The 27,438-nt window shown below is 44.0% G+C and overlaps 1 protein-coding gene across 6 annotated transcripts in view; it reads right to left on the bottom strand.

Annotated features, from left to right (window-relative positions):
- Positions 1-27,438, bottom strand: part of DCAF6 (DDB1 and CUL4 associated factor 6) — a 2,172,363-nt gene that overhangs the window by 556,643 nt on the left and 1,588,282 nt on the right. For all 6 annotated transcript variants that reach the window (XM_069636466.1, XM_069636467.1, XM_069636464.1 and 3 more), the window contains one exon: positions 11,447-11,562. In XM_069636466.1, the coding sequence (XP_069492567.1) occupies positions 11,447-11,562 (116 nt within the window). The remainder of the gene's footprint in view (positions 1-11,446; positions 11,563-27,438) is intronic.

Raw genomic sequence — 27,438 nt, forward strand, 5'->3', positions numbered from 1 at the left:
GCGCCTTAGGTTCGTTACCATAAATGGTAAATAACCGCCACACCCAAGACTCGCGGCGAGTGCTGGTAGTAGGGACTTCCACTACCTCATTCTCATCATCCTCTTCATACTCCTCTGCATCTTCACTCCTGTTCACCTCTTCAGGCCCTTGGGGAGGTGGAGGTGGTGGTGGAGGGAGTGGGGGAGGGGGTGGGGGTGGTGCTGAGGCAGATGTAGCACCAGGTGGCAATACTGCAGCCATGGAAGCCATCAGGTTTCAGATGAAAATCTGGAAAGTTGGCAGCAAAATGCACTGTGTTCTGTAAGATAGCCAGGAACACAATGAGAATGAGCTCTAGGGTGTGGCCTTTTAGAGGGGTGCTTGTGCGCGGTTCGCGGACACACGCGCTGTCCGCGGACAGATGGAACACCAAAAAAAGGTTCAAAAAGTCCCAAAAAGTATGTAGAAACTCAGAATTACTGTCTGGGACTTGTGCTATGGTGATTTATTATTGAAAAATATTGTGGATTGCCTGAAAAGGTAGTTTTAAATTGTTCGGGGGACACGAACAGTGTCCGCAGTCAGAACACACGCTCAGCGTGGGCGCGGTCACATGATAGCTTCGCGACCATGTCCGCGAAGGGAACCGGTGTCCGCAGGACACCAAATGCACGGGAACTGTTTTGCGCATGTGCTTTGGTGTTCTACGAACACTGTTCGGGTCCTGAAACTAATTAAAAGTGCGACACAAGCAAAGCGAACAGTTATGAACAGGCGTTTGTTCTTAGAACAGTTTCAATCCAGTTGCGAACAATACGGACAGGCATAGCGTCCTCGGGACACCCCCATTTTGTTTATTTACGAACATGTCAGGACACGGCATGTGTTCTTAGAATAGTTTCAACTCGCTTGTGAACAATACGGACAGCGTCCTCAGGACACCCCCATTTTCATTATTTACGAACATTTCAGGATATTGCTTGTGTTCTTAGAACAGTTTCAACTTGCCTGCGAACAACACGGACAGTGTCTTCAGGACAACCCCATTTTGTTTATTTACGAACATTTCAGGATATTGCCTGTGTTCTTAGAACAGTTTTAACTCGTCTGCGAACAATACGGACAGCGTCCTCAGGACACCCCCATTTTGTTTATTTACGAACATTTTGGAACACTTGATGTGTTCTTAGAACAGTTTCAATCTGCCTACGAACAGCACGGTCAGGTCTAGCGTCCTCAGGACACCCCCATTTTGTGTATTTACGAACTTTTCAGGACACTGTGTGTGTTACTTTGATTACGGACATCTCGGACACCGAATGTGTTCTAAGAACAGATTGGACTGGTTTGCGAACATTACAGACAGGCTTTATGTTCTTAGAATATCTCCATTTTGGTTAATTGCGGATATCCCGGACATCTTGTGCGTTCTAAGAACAGTTTCAACTTGCTAGCAAACAGTACGGACAGGTATAGTGTTACTAGGACACCTCCATTTTCGTTTCTTCACGGACATTCCGGACATCCGCGCTGTCCGCGGACATCTGAACTGCTTTTTAAAAAAAAAAACAAGAAATGAATTAGGACACAATATAATAATTTTACTTTATTATATATCGATGTTACATTTATGAAAGAGAAGGTGAAGCAGAAACTGAGACAAACACAGGCGAATTAGGGGTTTCAATAGGATTCATATGAGGTGAAGAAGGGATGGAAGTCTCATCTGAACGTTTTGGTGATAATTGAGGTATGGTGAGGGGGGACAGGTACATGTGGGACAGTGGTATCTAGTTTTTTGTTTCAAGTGATCCTCCAAAAAGTTTTTAAAATTGTTGAAATTTGCCATGAGTAGGTCCATTTTTTCTTCCATGTGCTGGAGAGTCTTATCCAATATTTCTTTTTGTTTACTATTTTCAATGTTTGTATGGTCTGTACAAAAATAAATGTATATGTTAAATGTATATAAAATAATATTTATTAATTGGTTTATATAGTAAAGTGTGTACCATTAGGTTCACTATCTTCAGACATTTCCTCACGTGGGAAATGCTCCTCTAGCCACTCCAGAGTACTAGACATTTCTGTGAGAAAAAAAGAAAATTCACTTTTTGTGTGTCTAATACAGAACGTTTTGAAATATATAAGTAAAATGTAGTACACTTACTAGCTTCTGGTAATGTGTGTTCTTACTGGTCTGCAGATCTGCTGTTGCTCTTAGTTGTGGAGTTTCTGTGAGGTAATCATGTTGGAAGCCTATCTTCTTTTGGTATATTCCATTTTAGAACATATTGTATTTAAATTAATGGTTAATGTGTTATATATATGGGTTACAGTTCTTCTTTATTACTACATATAATGTGTATGTGTGCTGGTTTGTGAATTTGTACAATGTTGATATGTTATGATATAACAATTAAACATACCCCCCCCCCCAGACTTTTTGGGTAGTGTTGATGTTGTCCGCGGACATTAGAAGAGTTCGCAGACATCAAATTCAGTAGAGGGGGTTCATTATGTTCCATGTTACATGTACATAAAGTCAGAGATATTATTGTTAAGTTGTGCTACTAAAAACCTATGAAATTCAGTAAATAAACTTTGTTAAAGGGACATTATGGTAAAGTTGCGCTACTAAAAACCTATGAAATTCAGTAAAAAAACGTTGTTAAAGGGACGTTATAGTTGCAAGTAAAACCGAAAAACCCCTGAAATTCGCCAGTTATGGTAGATTTCCATGTCTTCGATTTGCGGACCACAATTAACAATTCGAGACAGATAGCATTCAGTACTACAATCTAGCCAGATGGAATACTAGGGGCTTCAAGCATCTTATGAACAATAGATCAAATGACTTTAATAGCTATGACATTATTGCCCTACAGGAAATCTGGCTATCAGAACCGCCGATTGGGACGGTTACAGTGCCTCATTACTACCTGCTTCAGCCAAAGGAAGACCTGTGGCTGGGCTATTAATTGCGGTCAGGACTGCCTCTGACCTACAATTAGAACCGCGGGCCGCCCCCAATTTATACATCCAATTAGCAAAGATAAAATTCCACCTAAAATAATAGCCCTGATAAATGTCTATTGGAATTATGCCGGCATAGAAGCAGACATATTTTTTCAAGATCTAGAAGACATTCTAGGTCTCATTACAAATGATTCTTCGATAGCACATACCATTTTAGCAGGTGATCTGAACATACATTGCATATCTAAAACAACCTCAGCAGAATCCACTCTTGTTCGACCGTGGTCCTCTTTGATGGCCAACAGACAATTTGTCATGCTAAACTGAGCGATTCCAGGTGACATTTCTCCGAACAGCACCTGGAAAGGACTCCAGCAACAAGCAATTATCGAATATGTATACACTGATTGAGATCTATTTGCTACTATCGAATACTTTCAAATTAAACCTCAGAACCATAGTGACCATGAGCTCCTTTCAATGACTTGGACGTGGCAATTATCTCGAACTCCAGCAAAATCACAATTCTATATTACTGACCTCACTTTATCTGGAGGCAGAAATCGATTTCGTTGCACCCCAAAACTACTGAAAAATGTAAATGACCATATTCTAAGAAAGAGCAACACATTATGTCCAGAAGTACTACACTCTAAAGGGCTCTACATTGCAGTCCTACAGATATTTAAGCAGCAACCCTCCATTCTCTAAAAGTGCATACTTAGGGACAAGCATGTTTTTGATGCAGAACTGCATGAAAAGAAAACTACATTTCGTCGGTCTAAAAGAACAATTTGCCTTTTTACCACCTATACTTCTAATGCACTGAGACAACTCAATACTCAATATAAAAACTGGGTCAGATCAGGTACAGCCCTAGTCATGCAAAAAGACTGAGCATATGCTACAAGCCCTTGCAACCAAAAATTCAGCCCTCATTTGGAGCCTACTCAATCGGGAGAACCACATCACCCAGACTCCTATGCAGATTAACGTAGTCCCTAAGGAAGTCTGGAACCATTGTTTAAAAGCCAAATTTAGCTAGTCTAGTGTGTTGCATTTCACCAACCCTGTTTAAAAGCCGAATTTAGCCAGCCTGTTCCCCCCTGCTGTATGCTTGTGCCTGTATGCCCACTTCACTTTACCGCATCTTTGTGCCGCAGCCACCCTGCAACATGGGTTAGGCTCCTCGAATGTGCCCATCTGATTTGAATTTACTGCATCTTTGTGTCGCAGCCACCCTGTAACCCTTACCACCTATACTTCTAATGTATTGAGCTGTCTCAGTGCTCGATATAAAAACTGGGTCAGATCACGTACATCCCGAGTCATGCAAAAAGACTCCGCATATGGTACAAGCCCTTGCAACCATAAATCCAGCCCTCATTTGGAGCCTACTCAATCAAACGAACCAAATCACCCAGACTTCTACGCAGATTAATGCAGTCCCAGAGGAAGTCTGGAACCATTATCGTACCCTGTATGCTCCAACCTCTACTGATGGAGACTCTTCAGACAAAACAATTTCTGGTGATATTACCATCACCGTTGATCAAGAAGACATCTTGCATTGCATCTCGAAGCTGAGTTCCTCTAGGGCTACGGGCCCAGATGGGGTCAGTAATGCCATGTTGAAGACTCACTCCAAAGCCTTGCCCAAAATCCACCCAACTATATCTACTCAAGTTGTAAAATCTCAGCAAATCCCATCTTCTTGAAGGAAATCAATCATCGTTCCTGTCTTTAAAAAGGTAGATCTGCAATTACCAGTGAATTATCAACCTATTGCCTTACTTGATGCCCCGGTCAAATTGTTTGCAAGATAAATTTTGAGAGACCTCAGTCACTGGATAATTGCTCAGAACAAACATGACTTTAAAACCACCTTCGAGTCTGCATCCAGAGACTTACCTAAAACAAAACTAAGTAATGCAGCTTGTCCATCTTCAATCCAAACGTTAATTCTACAGCTACATACCAATACAACGGTCCAAATCTGACTAACTCTAGATGGTAAATTGTCAACTCCCATACCCATCTTTAGAGGGCTTAAACAAGGATGCATTCTGGTGTCTGCATTATTCAAGTTTTTTATTTCTGACATGAGGCACTATTTCACTAGAGTTTTTGGGATCCTCCAAAACTAGGCCAAGAGATCATACCGTGGTTATTTTACGCAGATGACTTAGTTCTCCTGTCAAAGAACCAAAAAGGCTTACAAAATCTTCTAACCGCTCTAGAACACTACACCATTGAGAGCCTATTAATGATCAATTTGGAGAAAACCAAGATTTTAATTTGTGACTCGAAGAATAAAATCAATAAATGCTCCTACACCTGGTCTCTACATGGAGATCGACTGAAAGTGGTCAATGTATATCGCTTCCTGGGACTAAACGTGAATAATCAGAAATCTGACCTCCCTTATCTTACCGACCTTAAAACAAAAGTATCAACAGCAGCTGCTCAGGCTTGCATCATTCATGCGAAATATGGAAGATTTTCCATTATTCTGCTGATAAAAAATGTATAACCAAAAAGTAGCGCCCTCAGTCTTGTATGGTGCAGAGACCCGAGCTTGGAGGCCTGAATCATTTTGGCATCAACTAGAAGGCATATTTTGGAAGTGAGTCCTCAGTCTACCAATGTGCCAGCCAATATGCAAAATCAGGCATGAATTGTGCCTACTCTCTTGGAACAGCTCTTATGCTTGGAAACTTTGTTTGCTTTACAGGAAATGCGTAATGCCTACTAAACCTGCATCCTTGTTACACACCCTGTCTACCTATGTAAAATCCACAGAACATTGCTTTATGGCGATCTGGAGACAGACCATTAACATCATGACAGTAGCAGATATTTCGGTTGAACTTTTGTTATCTAATCCAACTCGTGCCAAACAGATGCTTTGGCAAAACAATTGGATTTACACACGCCAATTGTGCATGATACATAAACAATTAAAAATAATCAATTCAGTTTAAAATAAATTTGCATGCCAGAATCGTATCTCGTAAAGTTTCCATCATCTCTGTATAGAAATCTATGTTTTACGATTACGACTCTGTGGCAGACAAAAGAAAGTTCTAGCTAACCGTAAAATTATCTCTCAACTAGATAACGTATGTAGATTCTATGGGGAAAAGACAGAACAAGAAACTTTGAAAAATCGACTAATAATGTGTACAATATCGACAGACAAGCGGATATTATACCTGAAACCGTACTTGAAAGTCTTTTTGATTGTTACAGCTGAAATGTTATGGCAGAACATTTTTCACACTCAACGAACGATAGTTAGAATTCCAATTGTAAATTCCTATTATCTTTAAGCTAACTCAAATATTTTGCTGATAAATAGAACTAATAGAACTAACTGCTTACATTCATAACACTGAGATAGTCTTTTTCATTTATGCATGTAAAGTTGTATGTCATATTTGTGAATTCAATTAATCATTTACATCTGGTTCCTTTATTAATGATGATGAATTTAGTGATCATTGTATTTTTTAAAAGCTTCGACTGTAACATGCATTAAATATTATTACTTTGGGTTACATTCTTGTATTGGTTACAGAATATATTGAGAAGTGGGACTTGATTTTTGATGATTATTCCCAGTTAGAAACAATTATTTTGTAGCAATCATTAAATACTACACATTATCTCTTGAATTTGGTTTGGCAATCCTTTGCTAAATAGTTGTGCACAGAGTTGTCTCATTGTTCCAGGTGTGACTCATTTTTCTATTTGCATAAAGAAACTCGTCCCAGTCCTAAGGACCAGAACAAAAATATAAAATTGAACAATTGGAACTGTAAAAACATGAGAAAGCAAAAAACTAACAATTCGGTCAGAGAATACCGATGTCACTTGAAGAGAGAGAGAGACTTGTCCCTGTCCTGAAGACAAGATAGCATCGAAGAAAGTAGTTTACAAGGGATTTAACCCATACATAAAAGAGAGATTCAACCAACCCAGGTGGGGAGCCAACAGAGACTGGGAACTAAAAACCCAGGCGGAAGTGCAGCCACAATATATATGCAGAGTTTAAGACTGGAGAAAGTACAACACAGAGACACATTATAACAGACGAAATAAAGCTTGCCGGTGAACACGATAAAAGAGCAAAAAGCCATCTGTACAAGATGTTGCCGATACAACTGCCCAACAGCTTTTTCATTTCTCTAAAACAGTCTTTGGAAAAACTCCAAGTCTAGAATATTGTATGAAACCTTTGTCCTTCCCAAGGAAAGGAGCGGCATGGGTTTGACTGATCTTAAAGTACTAGAACCCGGACACCACTGAACAATGGGTGAATCTGGAAACTGTTCCACTGGCCCTGGTGACTTTGGGACAATGGTTGTAGGTACCTTGTTGAAAGATATCAAAATTGATGCACTTTCACCCTTTCTGGGCAGTCCTTTGTGGAGGGAAACTAGAGACACTTAAGGTTTATCCTCACAGCTGTCTCCCCTGAGATGTATCTGGGCTCTGCCCATTAGAGATCTGCTGCAAAATCCTCTTAGATTTCAGTTGTGGTATAAAGTGGGCCTGATAAGGACGGGTCTGATGTGGAAGGATGGACATGTTAGAAGTTTATCCCAGTTACAAGAATTACTGAATGTGGGCCCACTGTCAGTCTTCTCATACCTACAATTAAAGGGAGTCCTATCTGATACCAGATGGGCAGATAATTTGGGTCTTGACCTCACTTCATTTGAAAAACCCCAAACAAAATATTGGAAGGGACTGATCGCCAGAACCTATGGAGAAATAATGTTGGCAGTCAATCCTTGGAATCAGGGTGCAATGGGAGGGCCAATTTGGGGAGAGAGATATTGGATGGTTTGTGGAACCTCTTCTGTTGAAAGAACTTTGAGATCCCAAGACCTTCCCTGTACAGAATGCATTCCATGAAGTTTCTGCATAGATAGCGACATCCTCCGATAACATTATCCAATATGCTTCCAGGTATTAGCCCCCTATGTTGAGTTGAAGGTGATGTGGAGAACTGGGTACATGCTGGCATTTGTGGTGGGCTTGTGGGCAAGCTCAGATCTACTGGCGGGAAGCAGTTTCACAGATTGGTAATCTGGATGGGACGGGAAATATAGTTGACCCCCTTCATTGGCATATATGAGGAAGTCAAGGATTTGGAACACTTGGTTCACAACATGATTTTGCTGCCAAGTCATGCTTGGTCATATCGTGGAAAAGACTTCAGCTTCCCTCCAAAAAGGAATGTCTGATGAACATATGGGAAGTTTATAATACGGAAAGGCTGGCACACTTGATTCTTCCCGAAACATTTACAAACAGTGGTCACCTTATTTGACCAAGTACTCAGAATTATACAGGAAAATTAAATACAGAATGAGTGCCAAGTTCACAAGACACAGACAGGAGAAGGATAAACATTGTTTTCAACTGTATGCTCCATGAAAGATGTGAGTATGGGATAGCAGTGACGCTCGGGGAGGAATCTTTGGGGGAGTGAGGCTTCTCTCTCACCTTATGTGTATGATGTTGATTTATCAGTAATAAGTAGAAAGTAATTCTTAGCAATGTAAGAATAAAATAATGTGATTGTATAGCTTAAAACGTGGGACCCTGCCTTTACATGCTGGGTTCGTACTAGAGTATAGGTAATGTGGTCATAACATGCAATTGACCTCTATTTGTATGGTTCTTGGTGGTCAGATGTCTTTGATTTGTGAAAATTCAAAAAACATCTACTTACCTGTAACTGTTGTTCTCCAGCATGAGTCTGGCATGGATTCACATGCTCATGAATATTCCCCGTCGTCAGGCTGGGAATCCTCGGTAAAGAGAAAATCAGTATCAGTTTCGTTTCTGTGTTGTCTTTCTTAGTAGTAACCTATCACTGGTCTCTGGGTCATACTGCCCCCAGCCAATAACTGCCCTCTCCCTAAGCCCCTCCGCCGGCAGCCATTCTCAGATTTGGTAGCACGTAAAGTGGCAGTATGACCAAGTGAAGAGCCGCAGAGGGGAAGGAGGGAGGGTTCGCATGTGAATCCATGCCAGATCCATGCTGCAGAACAACAGTTACATGTAAGTAACTTGTTCCTTCTCCAGCATGGCGTCTGGCGAGGATTCACATGCTCATGAATATAAGAATACATAGCAGTACACACATGCACAACCACGGGAGGTGGCAAAAGGCTCAACATTAAGCATTACATAAACTCAACATTAAGCAACTCTTACTCCTCACCAGGCTCACCTTAAGCGAACAGGTTGCGCAGCACTGCTTGGCCGACTCTGGACTCCTCCCTGGAATCCCGGTCGACGCAGTAGAATCTCGTGAAGGTGTGCGTCGACCTCCACGTAGCAGCCCTACAGATGTCCAGCAGGGGAACACCAGACAAGAACGCCGTACTAGCAGCGATCACTCTGGTCGAATGGGCTCTTGGACGGCCGGGCAGCGGTCGGTTTGCCAACCGGTGACAGTGCATGATGCAGCCGGAGAGCCATCTGGAAATGGAAGCCTTCGAGAGAGCCTTCCCTTGGTTCACAGGTCCAAAGTTCACAAACAGCTGTGATGTCTTCCGAAAACTCTTCGTTCGGTCCACGTAGAACTTAAGCGCTCTAGCTACATCCAGCGAGTGCAAAGTCCTCTCGGCCGGCGACGGAAAGAAAACTGGCAACACCAAGAGCTCGTTAAGATGGAAGTCCGACGGCACCTTGGGCATGATAGAGGGGTGCGTCCTCAGCACCACCCTAGTATCGTGAAAAGTCAAGTATGGTGGCTTGCAGGATAGGGCCTGAATCTCTCCCACGCGTCGTGCGGCGGTGATGGCCACAAGGAACGCTGTCTTCCACGACAGGAATTTCAACAGAGCCTAATGCAAAGGCTCGAATGGCGGCCCCATGAGCCTGGTCAGCACCACGATGAGCTCCCACGCTGGGGCTGGAGCCTTCACCGGCGTGAACGATCGGAACAGTCCCATCATAAATTCCTTCACCAGTCGATGAGACCACAAGGATGGCCGTCTGCAGTTCTGGTGTATCGGGAGATCGCTGCCAGATGTATCTTGATGGAAGCGTCAGCTAGTCCAGCTTTGGCCAGCAACAGTAGGTATGGTGCCGTAATCCGTAGAGGGTTGATCTTCTGTGCACGGGACCAGACAGAGAACCTCTTCTACTTATGTCCGTAGCACTTGAGAGTTGAGGACGCCCTGGCCTTTGCAAGAACCTCTCTGCAGTCAGCCGGGATAGCGTACCCTCCAAACTCTAGTGCTGCAGGAGCCAGGCCTGCAAGTTCAGCGACTCCGGGTCGTGATGAAGAAGGGCGCCTCCCTCTCTGGAGAGAAGATCTGCGGGGGCTTCTCCAGAAGCTTACCCGGATTCTCGGATTTCCTCTTCCCCGAACCAGAGCGTTGACTCGTGGTTGATGGTGCCGGGGAAGGCACGCGCTGCCTGGCAGCCGAAGAGCCCGACTGTTCGGCGCTCCCGGTGCCCGCGGAGCTTAGCCTTCTGTTGGGCCCCCGTTGCCGGGGCGCCCTCACAGGACTTAGAAGACCGCTCTGACCTTTTCTTCTTCTCACCTGCTGGGCCCTTCTCCAGCCAGCTGGTGAGGCGGGAACGACGATCCCTCATGGTCCATTCCGATAGGTTCTTGCAGAACGCACATTCCTTCTCCACGTGCGTCTTGTCCTCATTAAGGCAGTAGAGACATCTCGAATGCTCGTCCTCCTTGAAAACATTCTGTAACCCGCATCCAGAGCAGTTCCTGATCAGCTTGGATCTGGGCGTTGAGCTTTCCTTGTCCTGGGCCATGTCCATGGTAGGGCTCGGATCTTCTGCAATCCTCCAAGAAGCGTAACTCGATGAAAACTTCATCCTTGAGGGGCGTAGAAAATTCCGAAACGGGTCCCCGTTGATCAGAAGTAGAGCTTGAGGCTCGATTTAACCGAAAAATGAGAAAATCTCTTTGAAAAAAGCGCGAAAACGCAGTTAAAGCTCAAGAGGTATAGCACGAGGACTCCCAACACTTGAACATGCGGTAAAAATCTGAGGATGGCTGCCGGGGGAGGGGCTTAGGGAGAGGGCAGTCATTGGCTGGGGGCAGTATGACCCAGAGACCAGTGATTGGTTACTACTAAGAAAGACAGATCAGAAACGAAACTGATACTGATTTTTTCTTTACCGAGGATTCCCAGCCTGACGACGGGGAATATTCATGAGCTTGTGAATCCATGCCAGACCCCATGCTGGAGAAGGAAAAAACTTCAGTCATAAATTACTAGCATTAGTAAAACTCCGAGCCTCATTGGTTGATTGAAGGTAATATACAAGAAAAGGGAAGATCTGTTGAGGAGCTAAGGGAGATATTTGACATTCTTCTTGAAGTCAACGACAACAGGACAAAACATACTGAATAAAATCATAACTGTGGTGAAAGACTGACTTACATTTGTGACATAACGTAGTTAAGAAAACATGCACAAACATGAGTCATACCTGATTGCAAACGTTCTGTTCCTGTATGTGTTGTGCCTTGGTCTTTCAGCGACTCTTCTTTCTTTGATATTTTGGAATATGTTGCACCTGCTCTAGAACTTGAGGTAGTGTTGCTCCTAATAACAACATAATGTGGTGTCAGGGATAATATCAAAGATTTGAAAATAAACACAGAAAAATAATTACTCATCTGTTACAATTACTAAAATCTTTTCACCTTTGGATGAATTCATATGGGTGTCTCCCAAATTTGAAATAAGACACAGAAAGGATGGCATCAATAAAGGAGAGGCTATGATTTGAGCTCTTTTGCAGGGTTATAGAGCTATACGAGGACACTCAGGCTCTGTTTTTATTGGGAGGCTTACGTTCACAAAGTATCAATACTGGTGTGCTTGCCTCCCTAAAAACAGATTCTACAATTCCAGAGATTACTAAAGAATGTAGCCAAACTCTAAAGTTGTATGGTCCTGTTTCTTCAACTTCAAACTTCTGCCTCCAATTCCTTCCGGTGGATCAAAGGATTTCATTCACATCCTATCATAGGGCTTATTGGAACAAAGGCCATATCCACCAACATTTTAGATTGAAGAAGTCAGCATTAGTGCACCTCCAAATAGTAAGGGGAAAGACACACCGAGGCAAAACATGGGCCAAGGCAACTTGCTGTGGAACATTAGCACCTGTGGCAGTTGTCAAAGCCAAAAGAAAATGCACAGAATGCAGCGTTATTCTCCCATATAATAAGCCGGTCAAGTGGCACAGCAAGTAGAGCGCTCGCTTTGACATCCGGGCAGAGCCTGCTAACGCAGGTTCGAATCCCGGCAGGTCCAAACTCAGCCTTTCATCCTTCCGAGGTCGATAAATGAGCACCACACACCGTGGGTAATAATAAGCAGCGCTCAGATACATGAGGGTTTGTAGCGCTATATAAATGCCAAATTATTATTACTTCCCTGCTACTGTGCACAATGCTTGCCACCTCACATTCTCATCACACCTCGAGTGGCATGTCCGAAATTGAAAACTGGCATTGCCAAAGCCAATATGTCTGGCTGTTTATAAGTATTAGGGTTTGTTTATGAATGGATCAGTTTAATTGTATGGATGGAAAATGAACCGGTTGGTGAGCATATTGTTTGGATGGATGATGGATTGCCACTGTATGCAAGGATGTGATTGGCTGGATGTGTGGGTGTAATGCACTGCAGAGGACAGAGCCATCAGGTTTAACTAGGGTTGGACATGCTGGGCCGGGTTGGGCGGTACTAAGACAATGTTCCATAACCTTTGGTTCTCCAGATATGTTGGACTACAACTATCATCAGCCCTACTCAGTGTAGTCAATGGTGTGAAATCATGGGAGCCATAGTCCTAAACATCTGTAGAGGCACACGTTGCAGACACAAGTACTATGACAAACTACAGAGAGTGTGTGTGTGTTTTTGGGACAAGCCAAACAGGTCGGTGTGGTGTTGTGTGGGAAATTTCAACCCATGACAATGCACCCTAATACACCCCTTTGCCAATGGGGAAAGAAAACTGCTATAAATGGCAGCAATAACCCTGTGCCCGCCAAATCTGCAAAACTGTGCATGGTTCAAAAATCACAAAGAGCTGCACCACCTTGCCACACACAGGCAAAGATGATTGTCAAAACAGAACTCCCTGCAGGAGAAGGCCAGTGAGTGCTGTTACCAGTTACATGAATAAATGCCACAAAAGTGGGCTAAAAATCCGAAAATGCCCTTAAATACAGCTCTCTAATCAATGGTGTTAGGCAGAAACCTGTGCAGTTCCCTCTCGGACCACTGCAAAAGATTTAGGACTACAGGTGTTTGGCAGTAAACCCACTTGGTAGCAGTCTGTACCACACAGATTCACTTGGTAGCTGTAGCTGAGCAGTCAGACTTCCCTCAAGAAGAACTAGGCAGTATACAGAGTATTCACAATAGGTCAAAAGAACATAGTAGAACAAGTAAACACTGACCAAGGCTTGGTGTAAAAGAGATATAATTATTTATTTAAAACCACATCTAGAAAAACACACAGGCACTAATAGTAAGCAATCCAAAAACACGGTCACTAAAAGATATACACTCCCTTCAAAGAATATTAGACAAGTCTTAAGTAAAGCCCCACTTATTTTCAGACAGCGGTGAGCGCTTAACGTTGATGGCTCTCTAATAATTCGTTTAAAAAAAGGGAGAGAAAAGCAGAGAATAAATTGGAACAGATCCCAACACTTTTTCACGAACACAACAAGAGAGCAAGGCAAGTAACACTGTGAGTTTAGAGTCAGTAGGCCGGATCCACTTTAAGAGGATCAAATGAATTGTGTCCAAGGTCACACATTTGCAGTGCACAAGAGTCTTGTAAAGGTTCAAAAAGGAGTTGGACCAAAGAAAGGGACCAGTTAGAAGGTCAAGGCGGCCAGCCCAGTCCAGAAGGTTAAGGGGTTATTATTACCTTGTAGCAATCTTTAGAAAGGGAGGCCTGGCGGACACGGTACCTTAAAGTGGTGAGAATACTCCAGCGGGGCAATTGTTCCTGGCAGCGGATGCAAGTCGGTGCTTCGTCCTGGGGGAAGAGAGGATCTCGTCGAGGAGGAAGACAGGAGTCCGTTGCACTGCCAGGGAAGAAACCAGCCGCGGAGTTTCTCAGGTAAAAGGAGCGGTCCTTTAGTTCGCGGTCCAGTGGTAAGTGGCTATCCGGTTGCCGGGGTGCTTGGCACGGCCCATTCGACCACTTAGCTGGTCAGGGGTGCGAAGAGAAGAAGGTAAACTGGTTGTGCCCACCAGTCAGGGGAAGAAGCCTCTCCAGCCATGAGATCTTCTCTGTCGTCGGGAAGTCGTGAGTCGGTTCCGCAGGGCTCCACCGGTGGTGTTGTCGTGGTAGGTCGGCTCAGCTTCTCCCTCGTCAGATTCTCAGGTCCTGTGGCGACTTCTGAAGTTCCAGTCCCCAAAGCCCTGCTTTTATGCAGCATACCCCCATTCACTCAGCCTAGCTGTCAATCAAACATGCTAAGTGGTGAGCCGACCGGCTCACCACTTGGGCCAATCACACAAGAGAGCGACTTGAGTTACCAAGGTAACTCAGTCCAGTGTGCCTAAACCCCCTCCCACGCCCCCTGTGGTACCCAGACAGAGTGGCACCACTTTTGGAGGCTTCTGTGGAGAAGCCCGCCAAAAAGTGGAACAAAGGGCTTGACTTGGGTTGGAGTCACAGAAGAGAACACAATTGCCATTTTCTAATCGAGTCCTGGCAAAAAATACCAACCGGCGAATTAATATTAATTAAATAAAACGGTGATATGTTCGAGGCTATGAGAATTAAATAATTAAAGTTGGTAGCCTCGAACAATGGGAAAATCCCATAGGAATATATTTTCGGTCGAAAATAAAAAGTAGTATCCACTGCCACCAGCCAAAATTCGATCAGGGGGGACGGAGACATGCCCCCTCGACTAACAGACCCCGGGGCAATCGAATTGCCCCGACCAGTACGTCCACAATATGATGGTTTGTACTGGTGTCTGTTAATAATTTGGGACTAGTAAAGCCAATGGTGACTTTACATGCCCTGGGAGACAGTAGTCAGTCCCAGGGTATGGAGTCTATGGTGGGGTGTCACTATGACACCCCTGTGTCACTGCACAGAGGGTGCTGTGTAACACACATAGTAAAAACACATGAGACCCTATGGAGTAAAGGACCCCATAGCCCAGAAAACACATTAACAGTCAAAGGAACACCATAAATCATGTCCAAGAGTGGGAAAAAAAGAGTCTCACTCTTGGCAGGAGTAAAAAACAAACTCCAGAAATCCAGCAAAGCTGCTGGGGGACTCTCTAGGTTAGGAAATTCAGTCTAAATAGAGAATTCTCCCTAACACTCGCCCCCCCCCCCTCCAGACTAAGGGACAGGAGGATTTAATCCACTCCTGGATGAATCTCATACCTCTAGTCGATTACATACATCCTAGAGAGACCATCAGCATTTTGGTGGTGACACCCTGACCTGTGCTCAATGGTGAAATCAAACCCTTTCAGGCAGATTGACCATCTCAATAGTTTTGGGTTTTCCCCTTTCATTTGCATTAACCATCTCAAGGGTTGGTGGTCAGTCTGAATGACAAAAGTAGAACCATACAAGTATGGCCTAAACTTCTTCAGAGCCCACACAATAGCAAAACATTCTCGTTCAATGGTTGCCCACCTTGTTTCAGGATCCTTCAGTTTTCTACTGATGAAGCAAATGGGGTGCTCCCTACCTTTCCCATCCAGTTGACTGAGGACTGCACCTATTCCTACATTTGAAGCATCTGTTTGCACAATGAAAGTTTGGTGATAGCCAGGAGCTCTGAGTACTGGGGTTTGGCAAAGAGCCTTTTTCAGGGTTTCAAAGGCCTGATTGCATTCCTCATTCCACCTAACCTTTTTAGGGAATTTAGGAGAGGAGATGCCATTCAGTGGAGAAGCTATGGACCCATAGTTCTCAATGAAATTCCTGTAGTACCCCGTGAGGCCTAAGAAGGCTCTCACCTGGGTCTGAGTAGTAGGTGTTGTCCAATTTTGCACAGCTTCAATCTTACTGGGCAAAGGCCTGATTTCTCCACCTCCTACCTCATGTCCAAGGTAGACCACTTTACTCTGTCCAATCTGGCATTTACTTGCCTTTATGGTCAGATTGACCTTTCCAAGAGCCTGCAAAACATATATCAGGTGGTCCACATGTTCTTCCCAGGAATTGCTGAACACTGCTATGTCATCCAAGTATGCCATGCAGAAGTCCTCCATCCCATTCAGAACCTGGTTTACCATCCTTTGAAAAGTAGCAGGTGCATTTTTCAATCCGAAAGGCATAACCTTAAACTGGCATAAGCCAACTGGGGTAGAAAATGCAGTTTTCTCCTTGGCATGGTCTGTCAGGGATATTTGCCAATAGCCTGACGTCAAGTCAAATGTGCTGAGGAACTTGGCTGCACCAAGTCTATCCACCAACTCATCTGTCCTTAGCAAAGGGTGGGCATCAGTCTTTGTGACTGCATTAAGAGCTCTGTAATCCACACAGAATCTAAGTTCTTTAGATCCTGCCTTTGGCACTAACACAACTGGGCTAGACCATGGACTAGTAGAGGGCTCTATTACCCCGAGATCAAGCATCTTGTTGACCTCACCTTTGATGTGGGTTCTTACATTTTCTGACATTCGATATCCTCTGCTTTTGACTGGCAGACAGTCACCAGTGAGTATGTCATGCTGTACCCAAGGGGTCAAGCCTGGTGAAAGTGAGAACAGAGAGGCAAACTGATTTAACATAGACTTTCACTCTTCCTGTTGCTCAGGTGTCAGATGAGAAGATAGATTTACTCCTTCAATCTTTTTGTCTAATTTTTTTTTTTCTTTTCTTTATTGTTGTTTTGGCAAGGAAAAACAAGTTTTTCCAACCTTTCAACATTTCACTTAAAACTTTGTTACAAACAAAACAAGTTTAGATTAGAAATTAAGTTAAAACCACTGTAAGCAGTCAGATTTTTCAGAAAAAAACACAATACATATATTTCATTTTTTTTTCTTTCCCCATTTCTAAAACAAGTTTTTCCCAACATATTCAAATCTTCATGATTTTCAAAAAATTAATAATCGCATACTGTATTGCTTTCTTATTCATGTGAAACAGTGTGGACCATAATTGGTCATAGGTTACATTGACATGCCCTTCAAAGAAGGGTTTGAACAGTTTAGCTCTTAATTCTGTCCAATGGTCACAATCAACCAGTAAATGGCGCACAGTCTCCAACGTACGATGACAGAATCTGCATTTGTTTTCTTCCTTTGATAGAATTTTGCGCTTATAAAGAAGGTTAGCTGTAGAGCACAGTCCTAGTCTAAAGCGCATGAAAGCCTGGCGGTGCTGAGAGCTTGGGGAGATCAGTAAGTACCGAGCAGTTTGGCCAAATCTTTTCGGCTCAAATGGGTTCTCCTGAAATTTTTTATATCGTGCACACTGGGCATTAGTGAGAGTCCAATCATATCGCCACATGTTTTCTTTGGCCTTAGAGGGATTATCAATTAGCAATTGGATCGATATGTTAGCATCATCAATCAATTTCAACACTCTTTGCCTCCAGACTCTTATAAATACATCATGGGTTTCCTGTGCAGCGTAGCAGGCCATGATTCGAGTTAGGCCATTTTCTAGATTATCCATTACAAGTTTACGATACAAGGAGCACCAGAGCCACTTATATCTGGCATGAAGTGATATTAATCCTAATTCATACCGGATTAGAGGTAGAGGTTCCGAGTTGGGTAGATGCAACATTTTCGTCCAAAATGCTCCTTCCATCTTAGCCCAATAGGTATATGGCCGCCAATGTTTGGTTTCTGTCCCGTATAATAGTATAGGTGATGTTTTCTGTTTATAATAACTTATAATTGGAAATATCGAAAATTTACAAAATTTTGCTCTAATGATTCTTGCTTGAGAAATTGCATTATGAAGTTTTGCTCTCTTAGCTTCCTCAAAAGTTAAGTCAATCGGATGGTTAGTTATTAAAACACCTAGATAGGTATACGTTGAGACAATGCTTAAGGAGCTGTTCTGTAGTATCCATGAGTAGGTTCTACATCTATGTCTAGGGTTCCCAAATTGAATAATTTGTGTTTTGGAAGTGTTGATGGCTATGCAGTTGGAATGAGCATAGCCCTCAAGAGCTTTAAACATACTTTTAAGTCCCTGGGGGGTCTTAGACATAAGAACCATATCATCTGCATAAAGCAGATAGTTTATAGGCGTTCCCTTAAGTCGAGGGGCATCAGTTCTTATATCCTTAAATACAAAACCTATATCCGAGATGAAAAAGTTAAAAACTGCCAAGGCCAAGATACAGCCCTGTTTTAGACCCCGGTCTGTTTGGATGTGACCGGATAAAAGTCCATCCCTGCGAAGTCGAACCTGAATGGTTGTGTTGGAATGAAGCTGAATTATCCATCGCAGAATGGGCCAAGGACAGCCCTTTGCCAGAAGTTTTTTGAACAATAATTCACGAGGAACACCATCAAATGCCGTGCGGAAGTCTATAAAAGCAACAAAGATGGGCTGCTTCCTTTGCTTATGCGCGTCTATCAGAGAATTCAACGTAATTAGGTTTATAGAAGTACCAAGGCCGGCTACAAAGCCTGTTTGGAACTCATCCTTAAAGGAGTTTACTGTTAACCAAGAGTTGAATGCTACTAACACGAAGCGCGCGAAGATTTTACCAGGGCAGTCTAACAGGGCGATCGGCCGGTATGATCTAGGATCGCCCCTCGCGCCTTTCTTATAGACAGGAACTATTATAGATTTTCTCCAAGAATCAGGGACTTTACCAGTCTGGAATACATGTTGGAAGATGTGGTTTAATATTGCCGCCCATCTTGTTGGATTTTGTTTCATCATTAAATTACTGATGCCATCTGGCCCGGCTGCGCGAGATCTGCTAAGTTTGGAAATACAATGTATGATGTCATCTGTATCAAAATGCAGTTTAGAATTCGCTCTTATGAGAGTCCAATCAATTTAAATTTGCGAGAGGGGAGAGCGGTAGAGGCCAGCATAATAGTCATTCCAGATTTTTTCAGGGATAGGGTTAATTTGGAAGGCACCTTGCAGCGTACCGACCGCCTCATTAAGGAGAGACCATATGCCAGCGGTTGTTTTAGTAAGACATTGAGACAACATTTTTTCTCCGTCTCTCTGGTATCGCAATGACCTCCATGACCTGCACCAGTTCTTATATATTTGTTTTAGATTTTTTATCAAATTGATGTTATTGGGTGTCAGGTCAAGTGATAGATGTCGGATATCTTTGCGTAATTGGGCCTTCCTTATTTTAAGCTCCGAGTCAAACGCATGGAGATGCTTGACAATATGACAGCGTCCACCGTTCCCCCTAGTACCAAACATTTGCATAGAATGGATGTAACATCCTCCTTCATTATTATGATACGGCCCAAACTCATTCTCCAGGGCTTTGCCAAATAGCATGAGTTTATGATCCGACCATCGAATACGGTTCCCAGCTTGACTGATCTCAACAAATTGCAAGTTTTTTTGAATATTTAATTCTGGAGGATCAGACCATTGAGCCCACTTCCAGGTTAGACGCAGTTGATTGTGATCGCTGATGTCATTTTCGCATATCTCCAGAGATGTTGAAGCATCCATGAGAGCATGGTTGGCATATATATAGTCTAAGTGTGCTCGCAATAGCTCTCTGTGCCATGTTGCCTTGGGAGGTATGTCTCCATCTATGATACCATTTAGCATCATGAGGTTCCTCTCTTTCATTAGTTGTAACCATTGGGACTCATGGGATGGATGGTTCCCGGGCTTAGATGGAAGGAGGTGCAAATTTAGATCACCTAGGAGAAGTATATATTTAATGGTTGTGTCCATAGTCAGTGAGTCGAGTACATCAGCGATGTGTGCAAAGAATAATTCTGCTGATAGATGTTGTTTTCCCCAATATATATTAATTATCACAGTTGTATCAATTGACCTTGATAATTTTACAGCTTGAATGTAAGGGGAGGAGGTTTTGCAGGGAATAATGCGCAAATGTAAGGATTTCCTTATGGCGATCAAAAGACCCGCAATAGGTCGACCAAACATGTTTTTTATTGCAGAAACCATGGAGATGTAGTGTGTATCCCAAATAGGTTCCTCAACAAGCCAGGTCTCCTGCAAGACAACAATATCGTAGGCATTCAGTTCTCTGTTAGATGTGTTTAGAAAATGCCTATGTCCACGTGTATTCCATGATATCAACGAAATGTCTTTATCTGACCTGGATTGTTATGAATTTCGCCGTTGAGAATCCACGCCCCTGCTTGAGGTCGCATTAGCATTTGCATTTGCCTGTGGAGGCTCCAGAGTGTCAGAGTAATTCCCTGGTGATGAGGTTACTTCGGCTGGCATTATTTTTTGAGCCAAATCTTGTGAAATGAGAAATCCCAAGGCATAAAATTCCGATCTAGCTTGCCAAATGGCATTTAAGGTAATTCCCGATCACATGAATATTCTAACCCTGGATAGATCATTATGGAAAATGAATTCCACCAGGTCAATGTCTGTGCTCGATAAATCCTGAAGGGAGGACACCTCGGCACAGATGTTTAGAATACTCCTGCGATTTAGATCATACTTAGGAAATGGTTGAGGGCGACATGATACTATCAACCGATGGCAGTGGGAGTATGCGCTGTGAACAGGGTTTTGTTTACTACAATCCGTTTTCCCTGAAGTCGCAAATTCAGGCACTTGTTTATTGAATCCTGAGAATTCCGAGGCATCGGATGTTTTAAAGGTTTGAGAAGAAGGCCTTATGAATGTTGACCCATTTCGTTCAGCCATCGGTCCTTTTAACAGCTGTGATACATCCGGCATCTTGTTCAGTGACTGCTGAGACAGTAAAGTGTGACCCAAAAGATCTGGAGAATGGTGCAAATACTGTACTAATGCAGCTCTAATTTCCTCCCACAGTTCCTGACGGTCGGGAGTTTGCCCCACCACGGTATCTTGTCCTTTCAGATTCATGGTTTGAATGGAAATGTCTTGTTGGGCCGGATTAGAAGGCACCGCCAACACCGCCATGTGCTGTGAAGGAACTTTTTTACCATCACGTTGCATCTCTTCCAAAGTAGGGCAAGATGTGAACTTGTTTCGAGTTTGAGCAGTCCATGGCAGATTTATATCATCAGTTAGTTTGGAATGAGTGGCGGCCTGAGCATTTACAACAAAAGATGTTGTATTTTGCGCAAAGTGAAGAGCTACTATTCTTGCAATCTCTTGTCGTATTTCTTCAGGAGAAAGATTAGTCTGAGTGACGTCATCACTCCGGAGTTTTTGAGTCTCTGATGTGATGTTTTGAAGAGTTGTATCTGATAATAGCGCCACTAGTTTAGTCAGGGGTTCATGTTCTTGGGGGCATGTCATCGTAAGATAATGTACAGCTACAGCCGAGGTTGGTTGAGTTACAACCATGGACGAAGGTTGTACTGTAGTAGATGGAATCAATTTAACAAAAGACTGGCTCAGTTGTGGAGCAGCTAGAGCCAGTGGCTATTTTGCTGCAGACGCAATTGATGTGACCATAGGCTGATTCGATTGAGTTACTGTAAGAGTCGAAGACTAAGCCATTGTGGGAACAGTTAACTTGACACACACTTTCTTTGATGGAGGGGGCTTCGAGATTTTACGTTTATTTAACATGCTTGTTTTTTTCCTCTTTTCCTGCAATTTAGGAACTGTCTTGCCCATCAGGGAAAATGGGTTAGTCACCTTGCTGGGGAGGAGCTGGACAATGGAAGGATCTTTATCAGACTGAGACTTATTTACTAGGAGCTCCTGAAGTGGCCCCACCGTCTCATTGGCATTTCTTGAAGTTCGAATTAAGGCTGGATTTTTTTAACTTCCCTTGGCGCCCATTTCCTGAGATATATCCAAGCAGATCACTACTGGAGGTGTCTCGTTTATAATAACAGGTTCCAGATTAGGAGTTGGTTTTGGGCTAGCCACAACATTATTTAAGATAACAGATGACCCTTCTGTTCTTGGAATTTCCAGCAGCTCTTGTTCACATTGGGTCGATCTTTGACAAACATTGGGTCGTTCTGTTTGCGAGGCAGTGCTACATGCTGCTGATGATTCTGGTCTCAATGAATTCAAATTTAAATCTCTTCCTCTCATCTGTGCTGGACCCAAACTATTTGATTCTTTATCGAGCAATTGCTGCAGTATTTGGGTCTGCACGTTCATCTTACTCTCCAAGACTTCATAAAGCCTTGCTATTGTTAGCAGGGCGGTGTTCATGGCACTCAGTGTGTTATTGAGAGCTGGGGCTTCTGGAAAGGAAGGGCGACCAGATCTCAACCCGTTGATGAAGAAATTATTATCTGAGGGCTGTACGTCAAATCTTGAGCCTCTTGGAGTCGGAGCAATGAAGGATACAGAGTTGTTAGATGAACCACCTTGAGATTTGTCAAACATGGCTGGAGACTTAAATAGTTCATTAATCGGGGTTCTCAATTCACCCACTACGGATTCCGCATGACTTGCCGTCACATTAGGAGAAGACATTCTCTTTTGAGAAATAACTGTTTTGTCCTGTTCCAACTGGCTTAAGTCACCTGTGTTGGAACATATATACAAAACCTCACTCTGATCAGTACAGGTGGTGTTTGAGGAATCTATAAAACTAATCATGTCCTCCTCTATTTCACCTGTTGCGATCATTGCCTCATGGGCAGCTCGCAGTTTTTGTTGAGCGAGGACTGTGCAAAGTGGTGTAGGTTGTGTCAAAGATACAGTGGATTCAGTTAGGATTGTTTGTTGATGGCTAGACAGCTCATTGTTACTGCATGCAGCGAGAAGAGTCAGGTTTGAGGTCTCTTTACCCAGCACTACTGATGACACATCGGGAGTTTCTGTCAGCAGCACTTTTTGGGTACTAGTAGCAATAAGCATTGAGTGTTGCAATTCCTGATTTGTTAAGGGAATTATTCCCGAGTACATTTGGGCTGCCACTGTAATTTGACCTATTGTCGTTTGAGCTTGTATAGAGTCAGTTTGTGGGGGACCATTGTCTGGTTCACTGAGTGAGTTCTGAGCAATACCGTGTGGCACAGAGTTTAGCGGCACTGTTGAAGATTGATCCCTCAAGTCACAAATTGATGGATCAATCGTACAAAATTGCCCTATGTCAGAGGCTAAAGAGATGGATCATACTTTCTTTCTCTGTAAACCTCCTACTTTAGTTTTCGGGGACTGTGATATCAATCTTGTTTTTTCCACATTAACTGGATGATTGTCCGGCATACCTGACTTCAGGGTGTAAATGCCTGAGGCCATTAGTATGTAATTTCTTTTTATTCTTTATTTTTAATTCTTCTCTTCTTCCTCTCAAATTCCCTTTAATTCCAGCCTATAACTTTCCCCCTTTTCTTTTTCTCTTCAGAATAAAATAGCTGTGATGACTTATTAAATAAATAATTATTAAAACATACTGAAAGTCAGAAACACAGAAAAAAGGGAAAAAAATTAAAAAAGAAAAGAAGAGAAGAAAAGTCAATTTAACTAAATCAGAAAATCACAATAAAAAAAAAGGATAAAACTGAATACAGTAAGAAATAGCACAATAGTGTTGCACCTATAAAATTAAATCACAATTTATCATATAAAAAAAAAAAAAGATTTTTTTTTTTCCTCTTCCCTTTTCAGCTTGAAAGACAACGTTTTAAGTTTTACTGCATCATATGCATATGCATATTACCAAGAGGTTTAACGATGTTCAAGGTAAATTGGACCACAGGGAACACCGCACCCACGCGCACACAGCAAACAGTACTTTTCGTACTCCACAGAGCGCGCCAGCAATCACAAATTTCTTTTGGCACACCCTCCAACCCCGGCCATCCACGGACAGCCACAGACAGCAGCCCTTAGCACCAAAGCCCTTTTCACCAAAGCGCGCGCGCAAAAGCGCGTGTCCATTCAATATATTGACTTATGGGTAAAGGAGGAGGAGTTGGGGACTTAGAAATTTTCCTGTGATTTCTTCCTGAAACAATGGAAACGAAAGTTAAAGTTGCCTCGCAACTTTCACAATCCAAACAGTGGAGATTTCTTAGTTCTTTCAAAATCCGTACCGTAGTTCCAACTGGGGAAAATCACACGAGATGCAGAGCGAAATGGAACAGCGTCTCCAGCAGCCACAGACAGCAGCCCTTAGCACCAAAGCCGGCTCACCACTTGGGCCAATCACACAAGAGAGCGACTTGAGTTACCAAGGTAACTCAGTCAAGGGTGCCTAAACCCCCTCCAACGCCCCCTGTGTTACCCAGACAGAGTGGCACCACTTTTGGAGGCTTCTGTGGAGAAGCCCGCCAAAAAGTGGAACAAAGGGCTTGAGTTGGGTTGGAGTCACAGAAGAGAACACAAATGCCATTTTCGAATCGAGTCCTGGCAAAAAATACCAACCGGCGAATTAATATGAATTAAATAAACCGGTGGTATGTTCGAGGCTATGAGAATTAAATAATTAAAGTTGGTAGCCTCGAACAATGGGAAAATCCCATAGGAACATATTTGCGATCAAATATAAAAAGTAGTATCCACTGCCACCAGCCAAAACTCGATCAGGGGGGACGGAGACGTGCCCCCTCGACTAACAGACCCCGGGGCAATCTAATTGCCCCGACCAGTACGTCCACAATATGATGGTTTTTACTGGTGTCTGTTAATAATTTGGGACTAGTAAAGCCAATGGTGACTTTACATGCCCAGGGAGACAGTAGTCAGTCCCAGGGTATGGAGTCTATGGTGGGGTGTCACTATGACACCCCTGTGTTACTGCACGGAGGGTGCTGTGTAACACACATAGTAAAAACACATGAGACCCTATGGAGTAAAGGACCCCATAGCCCATAAAACACATTAACAGTCAAAGGAACACCATAAATCATGTCCAAGAGTGGGAAAAAAAGAGTCTCACTTTTGGCAGGAGAAAAAAACAAACTCCAGAAATCCAGCAAAGCTGCTGGGGGACTCGCTAGGTTAGGAAATTCAGCCTAAACAGAGAATTCTCCCTAACAAATGGCAACCATCAAAGTGCTGTTTGGCGCTAAATTCAGTCATTTTCCCAGTGAATTATTAAAGAAATGAAAAGTGCTAAAATCATAGATTCTCCAGTGCAGTCAGAGGAATCCAGGCCTCACTGACTGACAGCTGCATAAGAAAATTAGCTGTCAAACCCAGTTTAAAAGTGTTTCTGTTTCCTGGTTAAAATTGCAAAATCTGCCTATTTAAAGCATTTTTCTGTGAAGGGCTTAATTCCTTTCAAATGTCAAAATCCATTATAAACTCTGTTCATTTTATATATTGTAAATAAAAGATGGTAGGTGAATGTTACAGGAACCCAGTCTGGAGCTAATCAACTATTTAATTCTGATCTGACAGTCCAGCCTGGGAAAGATTATCATTTCAGCTTGACACTCAACTGCTACAGGAAGGCTAATGGCTGCTTAATGGTTCCCGCACAATGAAAACAAAGAGAGCCTCAGACATTCGTCTCGGGCTGAGCCGAGGACAATGGTAAGCTGCCCAACTGATCTCTACAGGGGAGCTTCCCTCCAGGATGGGGACACACCTTCCTAATCAAAGGACTGGACAGCTGCTGCCTGGGCAGGGGAGGTTACAAAGGAGAACTTTGATGTTAAATCCTTATGTGTGATTAAAAGTTAAAACTCTTTAACTGAGAAACCTAAAGAGGGGGAGCGTGGCTTGATGGCTACGTGAGAGGACGTTCCTTGGAGGAGCTCCCGATGATCCGATCTTGATCCTGGGAAGAAGTGATGGTTTTCGGCGGACTTTCGAGCCCACGGTGCATCCAAGGGTGCATGAAAGTGGGGGGCACATGGTGAGTGCCCTCCCCATCAGCGAGACTGCATATCCACAGAACTAGACTTCGAAGAAGGTGGCGGTCGCGCAGTGGAAGGGCAGCACCCAAAATGGCCGCCTGTGGACAAATGGCCATAAATGGTCCGTGGAACTGAGGAAGACAAAGCTGGCCGGAGCGTGGGCGAGCCCAACCAGATAGACGCGTCGCATGCACCTCTGGCTGGAGGCAAGAACATGAGTGCGAGCCCCCACTGAGGAGGCCCTGGATCGTGGCGGGCCGGCAGAGTGAACCTGAGTTCAGCGGAACCTTGCTGTGAAGGGGCCGGCAAGCGAACCCCGCAAGGCGCTCCGCAGCGCCGAAGATACAGCTGGGCGCGTGGGCCCAACTGACGCAGCAGGATGTCCTCCAAGGTGGTGCGACTCCGGATCAAACAGCCCACGATGGAGGCCTACGCTAGGTCGCCCTTGGGCGCGGAAGGGGGCAGGAGCAAAGAAGCCCCGGTGGCGGCGACGGACCTACCGGGTACTATCCAGGAGGTGCTGGCAGCAATTGCCGACTTGAACGTGGCTTGGGAGACGAAGTTGGGCCTGGCCATGAAAGAGCTGCAGGAGGGCCTAGACCTTAAGATCGGAGCAGTCCGAAAAGAGGTGAACCTGTTGCGCCAGGACGTGCAAACGATCGCGGAGCGCAATGGAGAACGAGTTGGCCCCAACCATGGAAGCGTGCAACGCACACGCTAAGGAGCTTCATGCCCTCGTGCAACGAGTGGGCAATTTGGAGGACAGAGCAGAGCAGGCAGAGGGGGGCGCCAGGCGTAACAACATTCGCATAGTGGGTGTTCCGGAGGGAATGGAAGGATCGAACCCCACAGATTACGTTGAAACCATGCTCTTGCAGGAGATTACAGGCGGGGAGCTGACCCAGGGGTTCGCGGTCGAAAGGGCACATAGGGCCCTGACCAGAAGACCGGCCCCAGGAGCCCCCCCCGCGGCCGTTGATCGCGAAGATCTTGAACTATCGTGAGCGCGAAAAGATTCTCAAATTTTTCCGGAAAGGAGGTACGATAGAAAGGGGGTCAGCGAAAATAACGGCGTATCCGGATTATACGCTGCTCGTACAGCGGAGCCGAATGAACTTTGGAACGGTGAAAAGGAGGCTTAGAGAAGCAGGCCACCGCTACATGTTGCTCTACCCCGCCAGGTTAAAGGTGTTTTATAAGAACAGATCCCTCTTCTTTGAGACGCCGACCGAAGCGATGGAGTGGTTGGATATGCAAGGTCGACCTCAGGAATCGGATGCCCAGACAGAAGCGGCTGGAGATAAGTAGCACGTTGCAGAGGCACCCGTGAGGCCATAGTCATGACATTGGGACTGGAATATAGTACGATATTGTGCTTTTGGGGAGGAAGTCATGGTATCTGCCGGCGGGTCCCGTTGAATGCACTTCTCCTAAATAGACGACTGGGAGCTCCTGGGGAGCACCCTCTGCACCCAATAGTAGTACACTTAGTTAGGTCACTGTTAGATTGGTGACACCCTGCGGGGTCCTC

Source organism: Ambystoma mexicanum, chromosome 7p (assembly GCF_040938575.1).
Source record: "Ambystoma mexicanum isolate Mex_15411 chromosome 7p, UKY_AmexF1_1, whole genome shotgun sequence".
Taxonomy (NCBI): Eukaryota; Metazoa; Chordata; class Amphibia; order Caudata; family Ambystomatidae; genus Ambystoma; species Ambystoma mexicanum.